Here is an 18875-nt window from a genome sequence, read left to right as displayed (position 1 = left end):
GCTCCGCTTACAACCCGTACCGTCGTGACGTCACGTGCATGCTCGCATCGCGTAAAAGCAACCTCCTTTCCACCACACAGATGAGTGCCCACGATGCGTGTTTGAGAAGCAGCTGGCTTCATAACGCCTGAGTGTGAAGCCCGAAGCATTTGTTCCAGCCACGAGATCGGTTCGAGTTCCCGCTTACAACGAATTCCGGTCACGCGTCACGCGCTTGCATCGTTCTTACGCACGGACTGGGGCAAGAATTTTCCGAATATTCGTTCCCTAGGATGACATTTTACGCCACTTCGTCTATAACTTGATAATGATGGCCGTGTTTCTTTTTGTGTTTGTTATTGATAATTACGATGTTTTCACCACATCCACACTGCCAAACCTCTTTCCTTTGAGGGATTTTTTCGTTTCAAGGAACAGAAAGAAATCGCACAGGGCGAAGTCAGGTGAATGGGGACGGGGGGGGGGGGGGGGGGGATTAACATAAGTCCACAACAGGGAAGACAGATAGTGGGCCACAGACTAAGCTGTGTGAGCCGGGGCATCGTCGTGACGAAGAGGAAACACCAACCACCGCATCTCCACAATTCCGGGCACTTTCTTCACATGTCGCCTGCAAACCTCCAAATAAAATTTCTTCTCCGCCATCTGTCCAGGAGGAACGAATCCCGGACCGCGATTCCTCTCGCATAAAAAAACAGCCAGGATGAGAATTTTTTTTTTTCATATTTCACCTCGCTTGCCTTGCTTCTTTTTTTTTTTTTTGGTCTTGGTGCATTGCCCGCCTTCCAATGGCAAGAAGCTTGTTTGCTCTCAGGATCGCAACCACAGCACCAACATTCGTCGCCCGTGATGACTTTCGAGAGAAATCCTTTCCAATTTGGCTTTCCAAATCTTGGCCCAATGTAAAAACACGCCGCGCTTTATTTATTTATTTTTGTCCTCTGGGCGCAGTCGGGAACGTCAATTACTTCGCGGCAACGCGTCTCCAGTTCGAATAAACGGTCGCAATCCACTGACAGGAGCTCCAGCTCGCCCCTGTTGCATCTAAAATCCCGTCAAAAGTGCACTGACAAGACTTGTCGATTTTCCTCGAAATTTCCGTCGGTGCGGCTTGTTTAGGGCCACTCAGAAGGATGATGACACTCAAAGATCATTCCTCCTCTTTTGAATCGTGCAAATCATTCCAAAACTTGCGTGCGGCTCAGTGCTTCTTTCCTATAAGTACTTTGAAGCATTTCACGTGCTTGTGCGGCCGTCATATTTTTTTTAAGGGGAAAAAAAAATTAAAGCAGACTCGGTGTTCGGTACTGCCAGACATCACGACTTCAGAAGAAGTGTTTAAAAGCGTTCGCAAAAACTGGCGTCACAAGGCTGCAGAACTTTCCACGACGATATCCGGCTGGCTACTGACTCACGATGGAGACAGCTAGCGCCACATAGCGGAGGAAGGCTCAACTGCGATTAAGGAGAGATCCCCGAAGATATTTTTTTTTTCTTGAGGGGGGAGGGAGGGGGGGGGGGGTCTTCCTCGTTCTCGCGCTCATTTCATGAAATGCAGAACGTGGCAGCAGAAATGATTTTCTTTATAATATTTACACGTTAGAAGCAAACGCAAGATTTCAGGGTCCCTCCAGTGCAGAAGTAAGATTACGATAGAAATCCAATTCCTTTTGTTTTAGTATAAAGCACAATTTGAATATAGTAATCCTGAAAAAGCCGAGGCGTGTCTAAAGCCCATGAGATAGCTGCGGAAATAAAATATTTTTTCTTCAATTTCTCTATTTCGCCGCCTTGATATCTTTATCGGCGCCGTTGGCCATTCTTTCCAACATTAAGCCTGTATTCTGGATGCATCTACTAAGAGAGGGGGTTCAAATGAGCGTAGATTAAACTGGGCGCATTTTCTTGCTACCGAAAACAGCAAATGTCGCTGGCCTCGTGTCAGACCAAGTTAACCGCGAAGAAGCTCGCACCCCCTTTGAATCAAATGCAGCCGCTGATTTCTGGTTTCGAACGCTTTAGTAGAATCATTTTCCGAGTATTTTCGGCGAAAGTTCCGCAACATTCGCTTTTGCACTGGAAGTATCGGTGCAGTGGGAACTGCAGATTTAGCCAAGATGGCGTAAGATAACAGACGGGTATGTTCTCGTTACGCAGCCGTCACCTACGCATTTGGAACTCCAACCAATCTACAAAGAGCGATGTGGAACATTCCGCAATGCTGCCTCGGGATGAACAAAAACAACTCAGCCCAGCGAAGGAAAGATTCTGCGTAAACATTGCGCAGTGTGTCTAACGTAAGCATTTCTGGATCGGACACTTTTGAAGGCAGGATTGTCGCTCCGCGAAAATTGAAATCTGATGTTCTGGAGAAATGTGTTCTTGGTCCACGTATGTCTTCGCTTGTGATTTAGACGGCGTACAGCACACCACCGAGACAGTACCTCCTACGGCGGTTATTGTGATTGGCTAAGGCATCGAGCTCTCAGGTGTAAGGAGGCGATAAGTGACGTCTAGGCCATTAAAGGACCGATATTGTAACGAAGACATAAGTTTGAGACGTTGAGAACTCGCGTGTTTATCGAAGCGGCTTGCAGTGCCGAGTAGCGGTCGCTTTTATAATATTATATATATATATATATATATATATATATATATATATATATATATATATATATATATATATATATATATATATATATATATATATATATATATATATATATATATATATATATATATATTACATTTTGTAATATATTGTCAAGAAGCGCAGAATAGTGACCTTTCTGTTACCATTGGCTTTTCGATTCATTTTTCTGCCTTTTCGGCGTTGTTCTGCACAGCACGTTCATACTAGAGCTGCAGTCGGACATTGTCTGCACGGTATGTATGCTTCAAGCATACATAAAACTGAAAAAAAAGGTAATTGGGAAAACAGTGCTTGAAATTCGCGGGCCCTGGACCAAATGAAAGTGATGCAATGTATAGGGAACGACTGGTGTATATTGCGTTTGCTCACTTTCTGCTTTTTTTTTTTCTTTCTTTCGTGACGCTGCGGATTATTTTTGACATATGCCTCTCCTGAGTGTTTTGCTAACTTGAACGACGTACAAAGCTTGTTTGGTTTTTCGAGCATTCACTTCTAGAAAAAAAGAAAGCTTGGTATTTTAACAGCCCGTCCGACAATGAGCCCGACGTGCACCTGGTCGGCGCATTTTTATGTGTCACCCTTCTCTAATGTACCCCTGAGGCAGCCAGAACAACAGTTGCTCTGGATAAGCGACTGTACGGGGCTCTGTCACTCAACTCGAGGTCACGGGTTCGACCCGGGATGAACAGCGGCGAGGCTGACATTTAGGTGGAATGCGAAAACGCCCGTAGCAAATCCAGGCCATCAGAAATTACTTGTGCCCTCCTCTACATAATGGGCCTATAATAGCCTAAATTTGAGCTTTTCCTTGTAAAACATCACGGTTAACGATACATTAAGAAGGAATTTCAATTGGTCCTGTTGGATCGGTTGATTACAGCGTTACAATGACAAAGATGCCGTACTTTCAACGAAAATGCAGTATTTAAAAGCAGATGTCGAGAAATAGAACTCAGGTATCCCCAACAGGTATCCTTTTTCGCACGCAAACTCCAGTGACGCCAACACAGTTGTTATTTGTGAATCTCTGAGGCCTGGTTACACCGTCATTCCCATTGAAACGGTCATCTCGGGGTCACCTTGGTCACTAGTTTAGATCGGGTGGCGGGATTTTTGAACTCAACTTTCTCAGCAAACAATGCAGTTTTGCTGTCTGGAAAAACATCAACATAGCCAGAAAGAGCCACATAATCGATCTTTACTCAGAACGAAAACTTGATGGAATTTTCTTGTTTGAAAAAATTCGGCAGAGACACTTTACACTGCTTACATGTGAGAGTGCGAAAGCATTCAAGTGCTGGGTCATGCTACAGTATATGGGCAGAATGAGTACAAGTCATAGCAATCACTACGAGGCATGACTATGCGTGCTTTGTGCAAACTCTATACACCTTACACTGCGTTACTTGTTGAGTCAATTCTTTTTGCACAGTGACTAAGAGTGATGACAATGACTGCGAGTCATGACTTTCATGGATCATAATACGTTACGTTTCATCATTCATGTCTACACATGTTCACTTTCATGTGTTGCCACGTCGTGCATCGGCGTTCTGGCATCATCCGGATTTCGTGTCACAGACGGCGGACGCCTGCTGTTGTACTAAAGGGACACATAGTGCTTTCGCATTAAAACAGCCGCCGGTGGCCGAAGCAGAGCAACACAACCCTTCCCCGCATATAATCCATTCGACGAGGCTTCGGACTAAGCAGGCGCTTTGCACAAACCGGTCTCAGCAGTAGCAGCTTTGTCACGGGCGCACCTACCAGGAAGTTCAGTCTCTGCTCTTAAGCAACAGAGGAGTCACGTCGTTGCCTCTGGAAGCGAGTCAGCGTCTTGTGGTGCGACTGCGCTTTTTATCGCCAGCGCCCGTCCCCTATGCATTCGGTGCCGCAGCGTAAGGTTTATCGCGTTTCTTGCATTTTATGGGCACGCTGTGAATAGCATCAGACTTGCTCCCACGAGACTCGCTTCCTGACTAGAAAGGCCACGGGAGGAATTGCTGGCGCTTGTGAAAAGTGGCCATTGAGGCCGTGCTTAAAGCGAGGCGCAGCACAGGCGAGACAATGAACGACATGACGAGGACAACCGTCTGAGTTCGTCGTCTCGTTCATTGTCACGTCTGTGTTGCGTCATGTTCGAATAAAGCATGCAGCACGAACTAACTCGGCAACATACGTTATGAACACGTGTTCCCAAAGTTAATGCATATATTTGGCAAATTCGTTGTTATGCCGCGCACGCGTTATCTTTGGTTCTTTCTTTCTTCATTCCTTTCTTTGTTTGTTTGTTTGTTTATTCCTTCCTTTCTTTCTTTCTTCCTTTCTTTCTTTCCTTCCTTCCTTCCTTCTTTATTTCTTTCTTCCTTTATTTCCTTCTGTCTTTCCTTCTCATTTATTGTTACTCCTTCCTTGTTGCCTTATTACTTTCTTTCTCCTTCCATCGTTTTCATTTATCTTTTTTCTTTCTTCTTTCTCAGTTACAGCCTTCGTTACTTCATTCCTTCCTTCCTTGTTCTTACTTTCTTTCTTCTTAGCTCACTTCCTCTTTTTCTTTTCCCTTCCATCATCGTTCTCCGCATGCTTCCCCTGTGTCTCCTACTGTTCTCTCTCCCTGCGCGTCAAACCAGGGATGGAGTCAGAAAGCTGCACTGGGATCACCATCGCATCCGTTCCTTCTCCCAGCCTGCGTGACATGCTCGCCGTGCTTCGTCCGTCGCCTTCGTGCGATGCTCACCGCGGCTACTGGGCCTCGCTCACCTCCTCCTTGGGCTCTGTTAGGGAGAACAACGCGGTTAGCCTGGCTCTCGTTTCGCCTTCCGCAAAGCTGGCCAATGACGCAACGCCAGGCTGCCGCTGCCGACCGCCGTATTTGCTTTCTTTGGTGCAATTACACTACGCGGGAGGCCCAGAGACTCGAGTGCTATGCGGGAAAGCGTCCTCGCTGCGCCTGGTGGTCTGCAGGTTGTTAAAAAAACATGCGCGGTAGGTCGGTTTCTCCAGGCGCCTCAGGGCTCTACATTGCATTAGGTTGTCTTCAGATGCACAGCAGGGGCCCCAGAAAGGTACCGCTCACTTTCGACTCCTGGCTATCAAGCTTGCGTTGTTAGTGGTCTGCTGTAAAGTGGAGATGGGTAACAGGACGCGGTTTCAAGGCTGCGCGAGGACGACCTTGAGCTTCAACCGTCTGAAGTGACGTTGACGTAACATCGTCGGCTGACGCCAGCCTTTCACCTTGGTCCACGTGCATTGTTCGAGGTTGCGTCATGCCACCTGCTAGGCGAGATTTCGCCTTCAGGGCGAGCCCCGCTCTCACTCTCAACCTCTTTGCGCGTGTCTGCAGCTCGTTGTGACGCGCAAGACATGGAGCTGTGTGTCGAAAGCAGCTGCTGCACGACTTCAAATAGATTTATTTATTTATTTAGTTAATTATTTATTTATTTATTTATTTATTTATTACAATACTCTCAGGGCGCTAGGCCGTTATAGAGGGGGTTGGTGAAGAAAAAAAGACAATAAAAAGTACATATCATGAATCATGAATATCATGAATGCTCACGCTTGTTCGATGACACACTTGGTGATAAGTGGCTTCAAGGATGACGCGTCTTCAATGCAGGTGGTTCCGCTCATTGCTATTCTTCGGTAAGAAGGAATTAAAAAGCACATTCGTTTCATAAGCAGGGATGGCAACTTTATGCGGATGATCAACACGTGAAGATACGTATGATAGTATTCAAGAAAAAAATTCATGTTTTAGTGTCTCATCATATGCTGTGGAAAAGGCTGAGGCGTGAAATATTTCTACGAACTGAGAGATTAGTCAGACCAAGTTTAGATTTCATTTAAGAAACACTAGCCGCGCGATAATAATCGGAAAGCAAAGGAGATTGCATTTCAGCTTAGTTTCTAGCAAAAAAAAAAAGCTTAAGTCTACATCGTATGATCGAAATACTTCAGACGGCATTGACTTGCTGTGTTCGAAATTACAATTTTTGATTCTAAGGTAGTTTTCTATTTAGCAATCAGGGAGTGCTTCTGCTTCGTAATTGGTCGTCTTCGTCGCCATGGACCTATCGCATGAAAGTGACTGAATGTTGTCTTACAGTCAAAGGCATTACAAGCCAAGCCACTCCATGACTAGGGTGGTAACTCTGCATTCGCGTTCGATAAAAGGCCTGCTGCGCCTCACTGTGTGCGGGATCCGAGTTAACTCTCATTCCCTTTCGTTCATTCAACTCTCTCCGCCTTGAAACCTAACTCTTACAGATATGGCTTGGCCGACTGCCTCATTGCTCCCGCCTCAGTCTTGTAAATAATGACGACCTTCAAGTCCTGGGAGACGTAGCGTTACCTGAAGAAGTTACATGTATACTCAGCAAGGGTCCAAAGTACAGCTACGAGCCTACGGTCTCAGCTCACGACCTGCTAGCACTTAACCGGCGTGTTTCAAGCAAGGTTGAACAAGAAGATCGTGAAAGGTGCCTCCTGGAAGGAGTAGAAGCTCTGGCAAGAACTGTTAACACTAAACGCACCAAAGACCCGACCAGAAGTGTTGTCTCTTTCTTCAGGAAAAACAACCTGCGGTTGCTACAGGCTGACAAGACTGGAGGGTTCGTCGTTTTACGAGAAGAAGCTTTCAACGAAAAGGCTGGCCAAGCGATCGCTAAGAACTTTGTACGCATGAAACCCAGTGCAACAAGAATCAAGAGCAGGGCCGCGGCTCTGTGCAGTGATCTTGATTTAACTAAGCTGTCAAGATCGATAACAAATTGCAGGAAGAGAGCGTTATCGGTTTTCTTCACCGCAAAGACCCACAAGGACACAGTGCCGTTCAGAGCAATTGTTAGTGAGAAGGGTTCGTGGCAGTTCCTAATAAGCCAGTATTTGCACAAGCATCTGAGCGGGTTACAAGTTGAGGACCCATTTGCCACAAAGACCTCCGGTGATGTTGTGCGCTTTTTGAAATCCAACGCCCCTATAGGCTATGCATTCTCTGTAGATGTGGAGGATTTGTTTTATTCCGTGCCTCATGATGATATGTTTGTTGCCGGCAGAGAATGTATTGAAAGGAATGGTGAAGTAAGTTTTCGAAACTCAGCCGGTGTGCCAGCAGACAGCTCTATTTCCTTGCTAGAATTTTATTTGCAAGCCTCTTTTATTTCTTTTAACGATGACTTTTACATTCAATGACAAGGCATTTGCATTGGATCCTGCGTTGCACCGAACCTTCGCAATATTTTTTTAGCCGCTATTGACCGATCCTTGAATCAGGTGTTTAGTAACCAGGGTGTACTTAAAGCATTTAGATACGTTGACGATTTTCTAATTGTTTTATCTAAACAAAAAACTTGACCCCCACTCATTCAGTGGATAGCATTTTAACTCTTTTTAAACGTTATGGGAAGGGTTTGAATTTTACGCACGAACTTCCGAACCATGGTTCGTTGCAATTTTTAGATCTCAACCTAGAGATTGGATTGCATCACTTCTGCTGGCATTACGCACCGAGAGCGCAGAAAGGGCTTCTTCCCTATGATTCTGCCCACTCGAAGATAGTTAAGAGAGCCATAGTCAGCTAGTGCCTGGAATCATCTCTGACGAAGTCATGCCCGCATGCAATGCACACCAGCTTTCATAACCAGATAAACAGGCTGCTTTCAGCCGGCTTGCCCTGCGAGGTCATCTCAGCTGTGGCCGAGAACCTTCTTCGGAAGGTAAAAAAAGGAAACCGCGCCAACAAAGAGGAGCGATTGCCGCGAAGAAAGACTACGGTCGTCCCGTATATGCACAAGGTGGCCCACAATATAAAAAAGTGGCTAATAGGCATGGCGTCCCGGTGGTGTTTTCGGCGCCACGCAAGCTAGCTGGGTTGTGCCCAAGGATCAGCGCGGAAGGCGCTCGACAAAGAACATGCGTGATAAAGCATGCGGCACAATTTGTAAAATGCGCCACGGGCGTTGTGTATCTCATCCCGCTCAAGTGTGGTGGCGTGTATGTGGGCCAGACAGGACGCTGCGTGAATGAACGCGCAGGGGAGCATCAGCGTTCAATTAGGAATAGAGAAGGAGCAAATTTGCCTGCTCATTGCATTGCATGCACGGGTTGTGAGCCACTGCTAAATAATATCAGAATTCTGGGCAGGAGTAATGACAAAGTTTCCCGTGAACTTCTAGAGGCATACCACATCAAGGCAAGAGGTGATAACTGTGTGAGTGACACCTCCGTTTCATTGTACAACGCGGAAAAGAATTTTTTGGAGCGGTTTTGATGGATTGTCGCGCAGGGTTGATTTGCCTTCTTTTCCTCTCCTTACCCTCTTCGCAGGCACGTGGGCACACTGCCTATAAAAGCGGCACTGAATCTAATAAACACCAGTTGATAGTTTGCGCTCTTTCAGTCTCCCTCGTGCTTTTCCTGTGTGTGTCTTTTGTGCGCAATTCGTACCTACAACAATGACGACTTGGCCGGTATTGCCGCTTACAGCTTTCAGTGAACGATGTAGCTGCAGCCTGTCCCTGTAGAAATTAATGTAAATTTTAGTTAACATGAAATCAACCGCAAACGTGAGAAAGTTGCTCTGTGAATGGGTTTCGGCCCACGCCAAGACCCTTTTTGTGTGTTAACGACTGTTCAATATTTCGTCGCCCTATCCGTCCGCGTTGCAGGTTCCAACCCTTCTATGTTACGAACTTTCCCGTGGGGGGGGGGGATAGACTGCCTGTATTATCTGTATCGCTTCTATAGTGAAACAACGCCATCTGATCGAAATCCAACTGCAGCCTTTAACTACGCGCCCAGCATCCGCTTTGGCTGTTCAGGACTTACTCTAATCGTATCTCATTATGATTCGGCTTTAGCTGCTTCATTTCCGACCTGCTACCATAAGAACGCTGCATCCAAAGAACGAATAGCAGCAAAAAGAAGGAAATAAAGAAATAAATAAAGAAGGAAAAAAGAAGGAAAGGAAGAAATAAAGAAAGATTGAACATAGCGATCACATTTTATCTAAAGCACCACAACAGTGCTGCAAGATGTATACAAATGCCTGAGGCCTTTTTTTTTTTTAAAACCGTTGCAGCTCCTGTCTGTGTTACTGTTTTGTCCGTGAAGAAGGTGTTGACTTTCACTTCATTATCCTGCCAGGGAGCAATAACTGGCTGCCAATCGATTTTCGGTAACTTGCTAAGTGCACCGCGTTCTCGCCGGTTTAAGCGTCGCAGTCGCCACTCAATGAAAAAACGACCGAACCGGCTTTGAAAAGAAGTGATGTTTCCATGCCTGCCCGGTTGTTCTGTCCTGTATGAAACTGGGACCATTGCCGATGGTGTGTCGGGGACAGGTAATTTCATTTGAACCCCGTCGAAAGAAATATGTAGGCCCTGTCGACGGCGGTCCTCTGCGAGAAGCGGAACGGGCGCGAGCGTCTAATTGACGATCCGATTCCCAGCCATTGGCGCCATTCGTTTTGGCGGCTCATTCTCTTAGCGCCCCAACGGGGGGGGCTTTTGTGGTGGTGCTTTGATTCCCGATACGCTGCTCCATGGCTGTAGCCGTAATGGCGCGAACGTGCACAAAATGTCTCGCCACGCAAAACGAGATTTGTTCCTTTCACCCCCTGTCGTTCTGAGCACTCAGTATGAGGCGCCGTTCTTCTTTCATGTAGGCTTCCACTACTTCTTTTTTTTTAGTTACTTAATGCAAAACATTACATGGCTCATTGACACGAAAATCTCGCGTCGCCCAAAAGTGGCGACACTGCAAAGCTCAAGATTGGTCGAAACTGTATGACGTCCTCAAAGGCGGAAAAACGCGAAATTTTAGCCACTAACAGTCATTACTAGTACTAATAACTGCACCAACTACAAAGGTATAGAATCGAATTAAAAGATAATTGGAATATAATTGCAATGGTTCCGCATTACTGCCACCCGCCACAGTGGCTCAGTGACTGTGGTGCTCGGCTGCTGACCCGAAAGACGCGGGTTCAATCCCGGCCGCGGCGGTCGAACTTCGATGGAGGCGAAATGCTAGAGGCCCGTGTGCTGTGCGATGTCAGTGCACGTTAAAGAGCCCCAGGTGGTCGAAATTTCCGGAGCCCTTCACTACGGCGCCCCTCATAGCCTGAGTCGCTTCGGGACGTTAGACACCCATAGACTGAAACTAAACTGAAACTGCATTATTGCCACTTAAGTTCCTTAAGTTCCCTCGCTAATTATTCATTGTATCTGTTCCCGCTCACCTTCCTATTGCTTGCGCGGGTACCATCCAGAGGTGTTAGTGTGAGTTAAAGCAGCTGTAAAAGATGCCCCACCTTGATTGATGAAAAGCTCCCGCCCGGCTACTCTGTCTGGCATGCGAGCAGCCGTGGAAAAAAAGTCTTCAGGCTGCGTGGCTCACTCTTCAGATGTACACTGGCAATTTCAAGGCACATCTAAGAGTCAAAAGGCATTTAAAGGGGGGAGACTAGAGTTCTATTTGAGCCACAGAGATTTAAAGCTTCACTGTGTTGTAATGCCCTGCCCACTACGGAAAGGAAACGAGGCGGTCCGAAAACTTTTTACCAAGACTGCGCATTTTGTGTCAGTTTAAAAGGGAACTCAGAATAACTGCATCACATTTTCGTTCTCGATATATGCCGACAGTTGGGCCTTTCGTAGCTCTGTTGGTCGTCAGGCAGCGAAGGAAGACCTCATCAGAAATTATTTTTTGCGTGCCTCTCCAGACTCGTGACGATGGACGCGACGCCGAATGTCGTAGGTTGTTTTTATTTCGTTTTGTCCTTAACGTTTACTTTTTTGTTCTCGTCTTCACTATGCGGAAAGTGCATTAATAATAACAATGAAAAAGAGCTCGTAATATTTCTCTTTGTTTTCTGTGAGACAAGAAATCGCACGCGAATCTACCCCAGTGTGTACTTGTCAAAAGGGTCGAGTCTGGTGACACCTGTATTTATTTTATCGCTCTTTTTTCTCGTTTTGTGGAGCTGCCGTTTCCGTGAAAGTATATCTCATTATCATCGCAAGGCGCTATTTCTCTAAAACAGGACAAGTTCAATTCTTGCTTGTCTCTCTTTTAATCCGTATTTCAGTGTACGAAATCAATTTCGTTTTCGCTTTAATTGAGAAACAAAGATTGGTTAGTCGGTGGAAATGTGCACGAATATACGAAGGATCTTACTCCGTGTTTCTGGCAGAGCCAGTGGCCAGAGGTGACAAATTTTTTCGCATACTAATTGCATTTTCATGGGCACGCTGCCTCCTGAATCGACGGAGCGTACAATATTACATCACGCCTGTACATTTCGCAGCATATTTCATTCTCAGAAACTGCGATGCCAATTTTCATGAGATGCCTTATATTTATCGCACGAAGCATTGTTTCAGACCAGGGCGTAGCGCCAGGGTGGGGGGTGGGGGGGAATTATGGGGCTTCAGACCCCCGTCCCCGAGTTTTTTTCGCACTTTCATGCGCTGCTGAATAAAACAACCACCGGCACCGGAAATCATTCTATATTTTGTCCAAAAGACATTTCGGCGCGAACATTCCAAACCCGGGCTGGATTTCGTGGCAACGCCCATGCACCTGGAGTCGCATGCTTATACACGGGGAGCCCGATCCGAGCACGAAGTTTAAAGGGCGTTTCGGTGGGGAGCAGGCTCGTCGCTCTATCTCACGGCGGCCACGTAATCTACGGAGTGCATGGACTTCGACTCCGAAATTTCATGGGTATAAAGCTCCTATAAATTTTATCCTTTAGATGTCGAAGCAGCAAAAATCAATGCAGGTAGAAAGCTCTGTGCCTTCGGGTCCATAAACGCGTAATTATGAAAGCGTATGGCTGTTAATTAGCGTTTAAAACCGCACGATTTTTTGCCGTTTATTGTAACGGTTAGCGTCATGATCGAAGTTATCATGCGAAAAAGAAAATTACGATGACATCAATAACCAGTTTTGACCGACCTTGCTCAACGAAAACACGGCCTACGCGGCGTTTCCCAACAAACACGCTCGGATATTGGGTAGTTCAACTTGCACATCATCTGTGTTTTGCGTTTGTGCTTTTCTTTCAGGTAGATTAAAAATCTACCTGAAAGCTTTTAGTTCGCTTTTTAACCAATCAATACCCTTCTTTAATTTTGGGCGCAGAGCAATTGTTGTGGCTGTGCAGGCAGCTAAAATACACATTTTCATATTGATTTTTTCATTCTTCCTCTATTATTCTACCCATATGGTGCTGTGGCGACCGCAGCATGGCCCAAGTACATATCACGATTTCTGCGATCATACATTAGTTTTGATCATCCCTGTAGCGTCTGTCCTTCTATGCGTAAGGTTTACTGTCTGTGATTGCGCAACATGCTTATTTGCCTTGCTTGATGCTTTATATGCAGTGACTTTTGCTTAGATATGTAGATTTATTGGCGACTTATGCGCATATTTAAATAACTTGTTGCAAGGTTTTGTGCATACATGCAGTCAACTTTGTTTCCAGTGATGCTTTTTGCGCTTTATCAATCAGTACCTTCGCATTCGTAATACTCCATTGTTTCTTCGCATGTCTAATGTATATTTTCCAGAGCTCCTGCTTTTTACATGTGCTCTCTGTTGCGACTATAATTTCGGTGCAATTAATTGCAATCCTCGACCGGTGACGGCTGCTCCTGAGCAATACATTGGAACGAAGGACATCGTCACTGAGTTTTTCCCTGGCCGTTGCATATGTAGAGAAATGTACACAAGGTTCCTGAATGACAAAGATTCGTTAAAACATTTTTTCTTAGCTTCTTCATTTCATCGCTTTCATGTTTTTCATATCAGCGGCATGCACTGATCTGTTTGTTTCGAACTGGTGCAGGTCTAAAGTTCGTGTGATATTTTCTTTAGACATTAAATGGACAAAAACACGGAAGTGCTCACATCAGTTATTTCGCCAAAATTTTTGAGACGTACGAATATATTCTTTAATGAAAAAATACATAATTTGTCTCGACAGTGGGTAGCGTTCAAAAATTCTTTTGCAGCATCTAATAAAAATGGAACTGGCAATAACAGTGAAGTTATTAATAATAATAAGGGAGTAATTACTCATAGACATCCACCCAAGCGCATCCACCTCGGACCAGGACGAATTTTTCTTTAACTGCGATGTTTCTGAGAAAGCTGTGTAGCTTTCCTTTGTAGCCGTATGGCTGCGGTCGGGTAGATGGCAATGAGTAATTACTCCCTTATTACAAATCTACTCCACCTTGGGGGATTCCCCCAAACATTTGACCAGTTATTATTAATGTATTTGATCCCACGACAAAGTCTACAAGGAGGAGGTCGCGCTAACGTGACCCCCCCCCCCCCCCCCTCCCCTTTTCGAACAAAACTTCTGCCTACGCCACTGTTTCAGGCCGCGTACATCTGTGAGCCTGTCGTCCACACATAGACATGAAAGCAGGGAACTCATTTCGTACTTCAGCTGAGCAAAATGAGAGGGAACAATGTAGTGTGAGACAGAGCATAAAAGCCCTAGTTGTGGCGATAGGCGGCGGAGCTGGAAAAGTTTCAGCTCTCTTTCCCTGCTGCCCAACAAGTGGCAATCAGTCGGTCGCTGATAACCGGCAGCATGCGAAGAGTTTTGATTTCCGTGGTATCACCAGCAGCCTTGTGAAACGCAAAGAAGCTGCAGACAAAAAACTACAATCCCCGATATTTATGGCTACACAAGGACCCATTACGGGTCAGTGGGACACCTGCCCCTCATCTTTCCGATACGAGGACGAAATGTCCCGCGTGTTTTAGAAACCTCTACTCGAGTGAAGGGATAGCAGCAGAAAGTATCGCACCTGCCTTTGAGGTTTGTTTCTGAGAGCGGCCGCCGCCTGCAGCCGCAAGTGCCTTTCGAAGCAGTCTGCTAGGCGCTCCCCTGTTCCCTCCCACTTCACCCCCGATCGTACACCAAGGTGCACACTTCATCACGGCGTAAAAACTGAGGCGTTACAGGTAAGCAGTCAGTATTCATTAATGTCGTGCTGATTGTTTACAAAGACCCATATAATAAGCGTACTTTCGGCAAGCCGTGCGTGTGGAGTGATTATGAGCGCGGTGTTGTCTGCTTTCTTGTGTGTAGCATGTCTTGGCGCTATAATCCTTTTATTATGTTCCAGTAATACTGCGGTTGGAGCTAGGTGATGAGACATAGCTGAACAAAACAAAGCTTGAGAAAGGACGGGCGTTTGTCCTGTATCCCGTGTTTCGTCCTCATTTCCTCAATCCAGTTCGCATTTCTTGATACATCTGATGAGGAGAATACTGCTTCACAGTGCTATGACACTTGGCTCAAGAGCACGGAGAGTCTTTTCAGATTGACGTGTACGTACGTGACGCCACGGTCTCCGCTTTGACGTGAACGCAGGAATCGCATTACATTGCTCCTTCAATCCCGCATTCCGTTAGCCGCGAGTTATGTATTGGTGCGAGTTTGAAGCGTGTTCTTCCTTAAAAGCAGTGGGTCTTTTATTTCTGTGTCGGTCTCATCGGGCAGCTCCTGCAGACGAAGAAAAAAGTTTCCAGCGGCGTACGAACTTCGAAATCTACCGCAGTGCACTACAGCAGCTCTGCTCTGAACCCCGAATTCTGACCTCCCAGGGCTCGGTCGGCGAGGTGCAGCATGCGCGGGAGAACAGCTGCGCGCCTGGCTGGAGCGACCGCGCTCCTACGCGGCCCAGTTGGGAAACACGTGGCAACAGCCGCTATCCGTGTTAAGGGCCGCTGTCCTCGGCAGACACACCTGAACGAATCGCTTCTTGACGAGCCCGCCATGCACGCCGCTTCGGTCCGATCCGGCAGCAGCGCAGCCGCACGCACACACGTGTTCGCGCCGTTCCCGCCACGACCAGAAAGCCGGGAGAGGAGGAAACGAGAGAGCGGCCGACTCTGCCAGCCTCTGTGCCCGAGCGCCTTCTTTCTCCAGACACATCTCCTCCTCTCGGCTACGACGGGGCAAAAAATTGCGTCTCCCCTACTCCGCCGCTCTTTTGAGCAACAAAACAAAGCCACGGAGCGCCTGGAGGAGTAATAAGGTCCAAAGCGCGGCGGGGGGAAAGTCTTGCCCTTGCGGGCCCCGTCTCCACTTGCACTTTCGCTGGCTTCCTGCGCCTTTCACCCCTCTTCTTGCGTCCTCCTACGTTCCTCGCCCCAGGAACGTCCGCTCGTCCGCCCCTACAGACTTCGCATTGTCGCGCGACGAGTGTGACGTCACGCTGTTTTTGTCACGTGACGGCAGCCGTTCTTTTCTTTTTCTTTCCGCCTGTTGCTTTTGTTCTTTCTAACCTCGACCTCCGGGAGCGGCGCATATCTTGGGCGGCTGGCGCGAGGCGCCTCCTCCTCCTCTCAGTCAAAGCGAGAGATAGGGTAGGGAGAGTAAGAGCGCCGAAACCAGAGTGGGGCCGGGTCGTGCTTCGGACTTCGCGCCGCGTTGCTGCTGCTGGCGCGGCTTCAACCGCCTCTTCGTGGACGCCGAAGACGCCAGCGGCGGCCGTCCGCTTCGCGCGTTGTTTAGTGGCCGGCACAGGGGTCGCCGCAGCAGCAGACGTCTCGCCGGGCGTCGTCTGCTCGGAGGAGCAGGCGGTCGCGTCGCGCCATCCAATTTCGAACCACGTTGCTTCCAGCTGCCGGCCCCGCAGTGTTCCTCACCGGTTCATCCTTCGACGCTGCGTCTGTGGATGCGTTCGTGATCGTCCCTCGACGTTTCCGCCTCAGTCCGGGGAGTGTGTGGTGCTTGTGCCGGCGTCCGTGATGTGCTGTGCGTGCTAGATCTCTGAGAGCGGCGCGTGCGCTTTTGTCCTTTCCTCGTAGCGTTCGGGCGTGCGCGTGTTTTCTCGTGTTGTTGCCCTGCTGGTTCAGCGGTGTCTCGCATCTATCCGTGCAACAAGGCCAAGAAGAACCAACGCGCCGGTCGTCATGCTGCCCCCCCGCAGGCTCTCGACCTCGTCCCTCCCCCCTCCGGGCCGCTCAGTGAGCGTCGACAGTGCCGGAGCCGAATTTGGAAGACGTGAGTCACTCCCGGCCTCTTGTGCGCTCAACTACGGCAGCATTTTGTGGGCGCCCTGCGTCGCATGGTTTTCTATCGATATTATTCATGTTTCGAAAAGTTTAAAGCGAATAAGAAGCTCTCAATAGCTATCAGTACGTAAATCCACAATAGCCATCAAAGGTTATGACACCGAGCATCCAGCCACCCTCCCCCCATTCCCACTTTACCTCTTTGGAAATGTGAGCTGCGTTGTCGCGTCACCTAACGAGGCTGTTTTGATGCTGTTTCTGCCGTGATGCGTTCCTAATTAGTTCTTAAGAAGGTGAAGAAAACTGGTGGTGGTAGTGGTTTTATTAAAAATAATAGTAAAAAGGAAGGAAAAGATTTTTGCTAGCCCCGGCATCTGCCGTCGATACTGGTTATGTAGTTTTTCTTCATGGAGTCATGAAGCGCGGCTACATGCTTGTTATGGGTTGTGGTCGGTACGTAAGCTCAAAAATAAAGAAAAATAAGAGCTGCCGATCATTCCTGAAAACTGCTTTATCGGATGCCAGGTTCAAATTTACCTCGGGGCAGTGGCCGACTGAGATGTTATGTTTGCTGTCTTTGGGAGCAGGGTATCTCCAGTGTATGCTATGCACGCGCGCAGGTTTAGTGTTATCGCTTGGCTACGAAGAGAAACACTTCTGGGCTCAGAAGCGGACCTATGTGCAACTCTTGGAGGGTAGGTTTGTGGGGTGGAGGGGGGGAGGAGGTGAAGTCCTATTTCCACCTGGCAGTTCTTGAGCTTTCTTCGTTGCGAAAACGGGCGGACAGAGCGCTTTTCCCATGGAAAAATTCTGGCATGAGGTCCGCCACCCTCTGGCCTCTTTCTTGAATCGGGCTCCGCTTAGGCTCTCTACGCGCAAACTAAGGTCTGTGCACTTGAAAGCGTGTGCATAAAATTCTGCAGCATAAATTTATTTTTTCAAGCTTTCATGTGTGGTCAGTGTTCTGCTGCTGTTCCGTTTGGCGGCAGTACTTTATGAACCGCCACTGCTGTTTAAACAGAAATAGTTCATGTATAGAAATTGTATTGCTCTAGAATGTTTCAGTGTTTTGAATGTTACTTTGGTGCGAGGCGACGACGCAAGCCGGAAGTACTTAACGGCCGTAAAATAGAAAAAAAAATAAAAATTAGAAATGGGGGGGGGGGGGGGGGGGGGAGTATTAAAGTTCAGGCGGCTTTTCTAAGCCCTTAAGTTGTCGCTGCCTCCTTACATAATTAAGCCCTTATCCTGTAAAGATAACAAAGCACGTAGTAAAAGTAAGCTGTAGCGCTTTTAGCTGAGATTTCGATGAAAATTACCTTCCGGCATTGCTTAAACGCGGCCTTGCAGACGCCTTGAGGAAATGGCAGCTTACAATTCGAGTCGGTCGATAGGCGCGTGGTCTGCAAGCTTCGAGATTGCTTTTAGGCGGTGGTGGTTTAAACGAACGTTTTCAGTCGACGCAACCGAAATACTGAGTTAGGGTCATTACTGTACGCCGAGGACGCTTATATACGAACAGCTGAACGTCTTCCGAAAGGTAGCTAATAGTTGTGCCTCGATTAATATCGGCACTTGATTTCACGCACAGAACTGTCCATTAAGCGAGTGGTCTGTAATAGCAAACCGTGTAGGAAAAAAAATGGACAGCGAGAAAAATTTACTGTCCAGCTATGTCTGATTATGTGCATATAGCGGTGGGCACTGCATTGACAATTAGACAAAGTCTTGGGAGGTTGAAGTGCGTTACCTTAGTCGTTATTATCTTTGAAAGAATTTACCGGAATTCTGAGCGCCTAGTATACTATCAGACGCGTGGTGACGTCCAGTGGCGTGATGGCTTATCTGCTGCTACGGCTGTTCACATCCCAGGACCCGGTATTACATATACATACTCAGCCGACAGACAGCTGCTGAATGCCGGTTTGAACGCACCACAAGCTGCGGAGAAACTTTTCTTCACAACTATTGATGCAATACGGCAAATGGCAATGCGCGTGAGAGGACATTTTAAAACCGAAAAAGTTGAAGCCACAAAAAAAAAAAAAGCCACCACTCAAGAATTTCCACTTTCCAACTGCGTTCCACTCGTGTCCTGCACACAGAATGCAGCAACGAAACGATATGGTCTGGGTAGCCGAGGTTTTGTCCTCATCGTTGTCCATATTAA

The 18875-nt window shown here is 47.3% G+C and overlaps 1 protein-coding gene across 23 annotated transcripts in view; it reads left to right on the top strand.

Moving 5' to 3' along the window:
- LOC144124579 (coiled-coil domain-containing protein AGAP005037) overlaps window positions 1-18875 on the top strand; it is a 489877-nt gene that overhangs the window by 187931 nt on the left and 283071 nt on the right. For 4 of the 23 annotated variants that reach the window (XM_077657349.1, XM_077657354.1, XM_077657351.1 and 1 more), the window contains exon 1: window positions 16067-16694. The exons of 18 other annotated variants lie outside the window; for them this stretch is intronic. In XM_077657349.1, the coding sequence (XP_077513475.1) occupies window positions 16604-16694 (91 nt within the window). In that variant the 5' untranslated portion in view covers window positions 16067-16603. Of the gene's footprint in view, window positions 1-16066; window positions 16695-18875 lie in introns of those variants that run through there. One more of the 23 variants, XM_077657339.1, reaches the window with a different exon arrangement.

This window comes from Amblyomma americanum, chromosome 3 (genome assembly GCF_052857255.1).
Source record: "Amblyomma americanum isolate KBUSLIRL-KWMA chromosome 3, ASM5285725v1, whole genome shotgun sequence".
Taxonomy (NCBI): Eukaryota; Metazoa; Arthropoda; class Arachnida; order Ixodida; family Ixodidae; genus Amblyomma; species Amblyomma americanum.
This window is presented reverse-complemented; position numbering and strand designations above follow the sequence as displayed.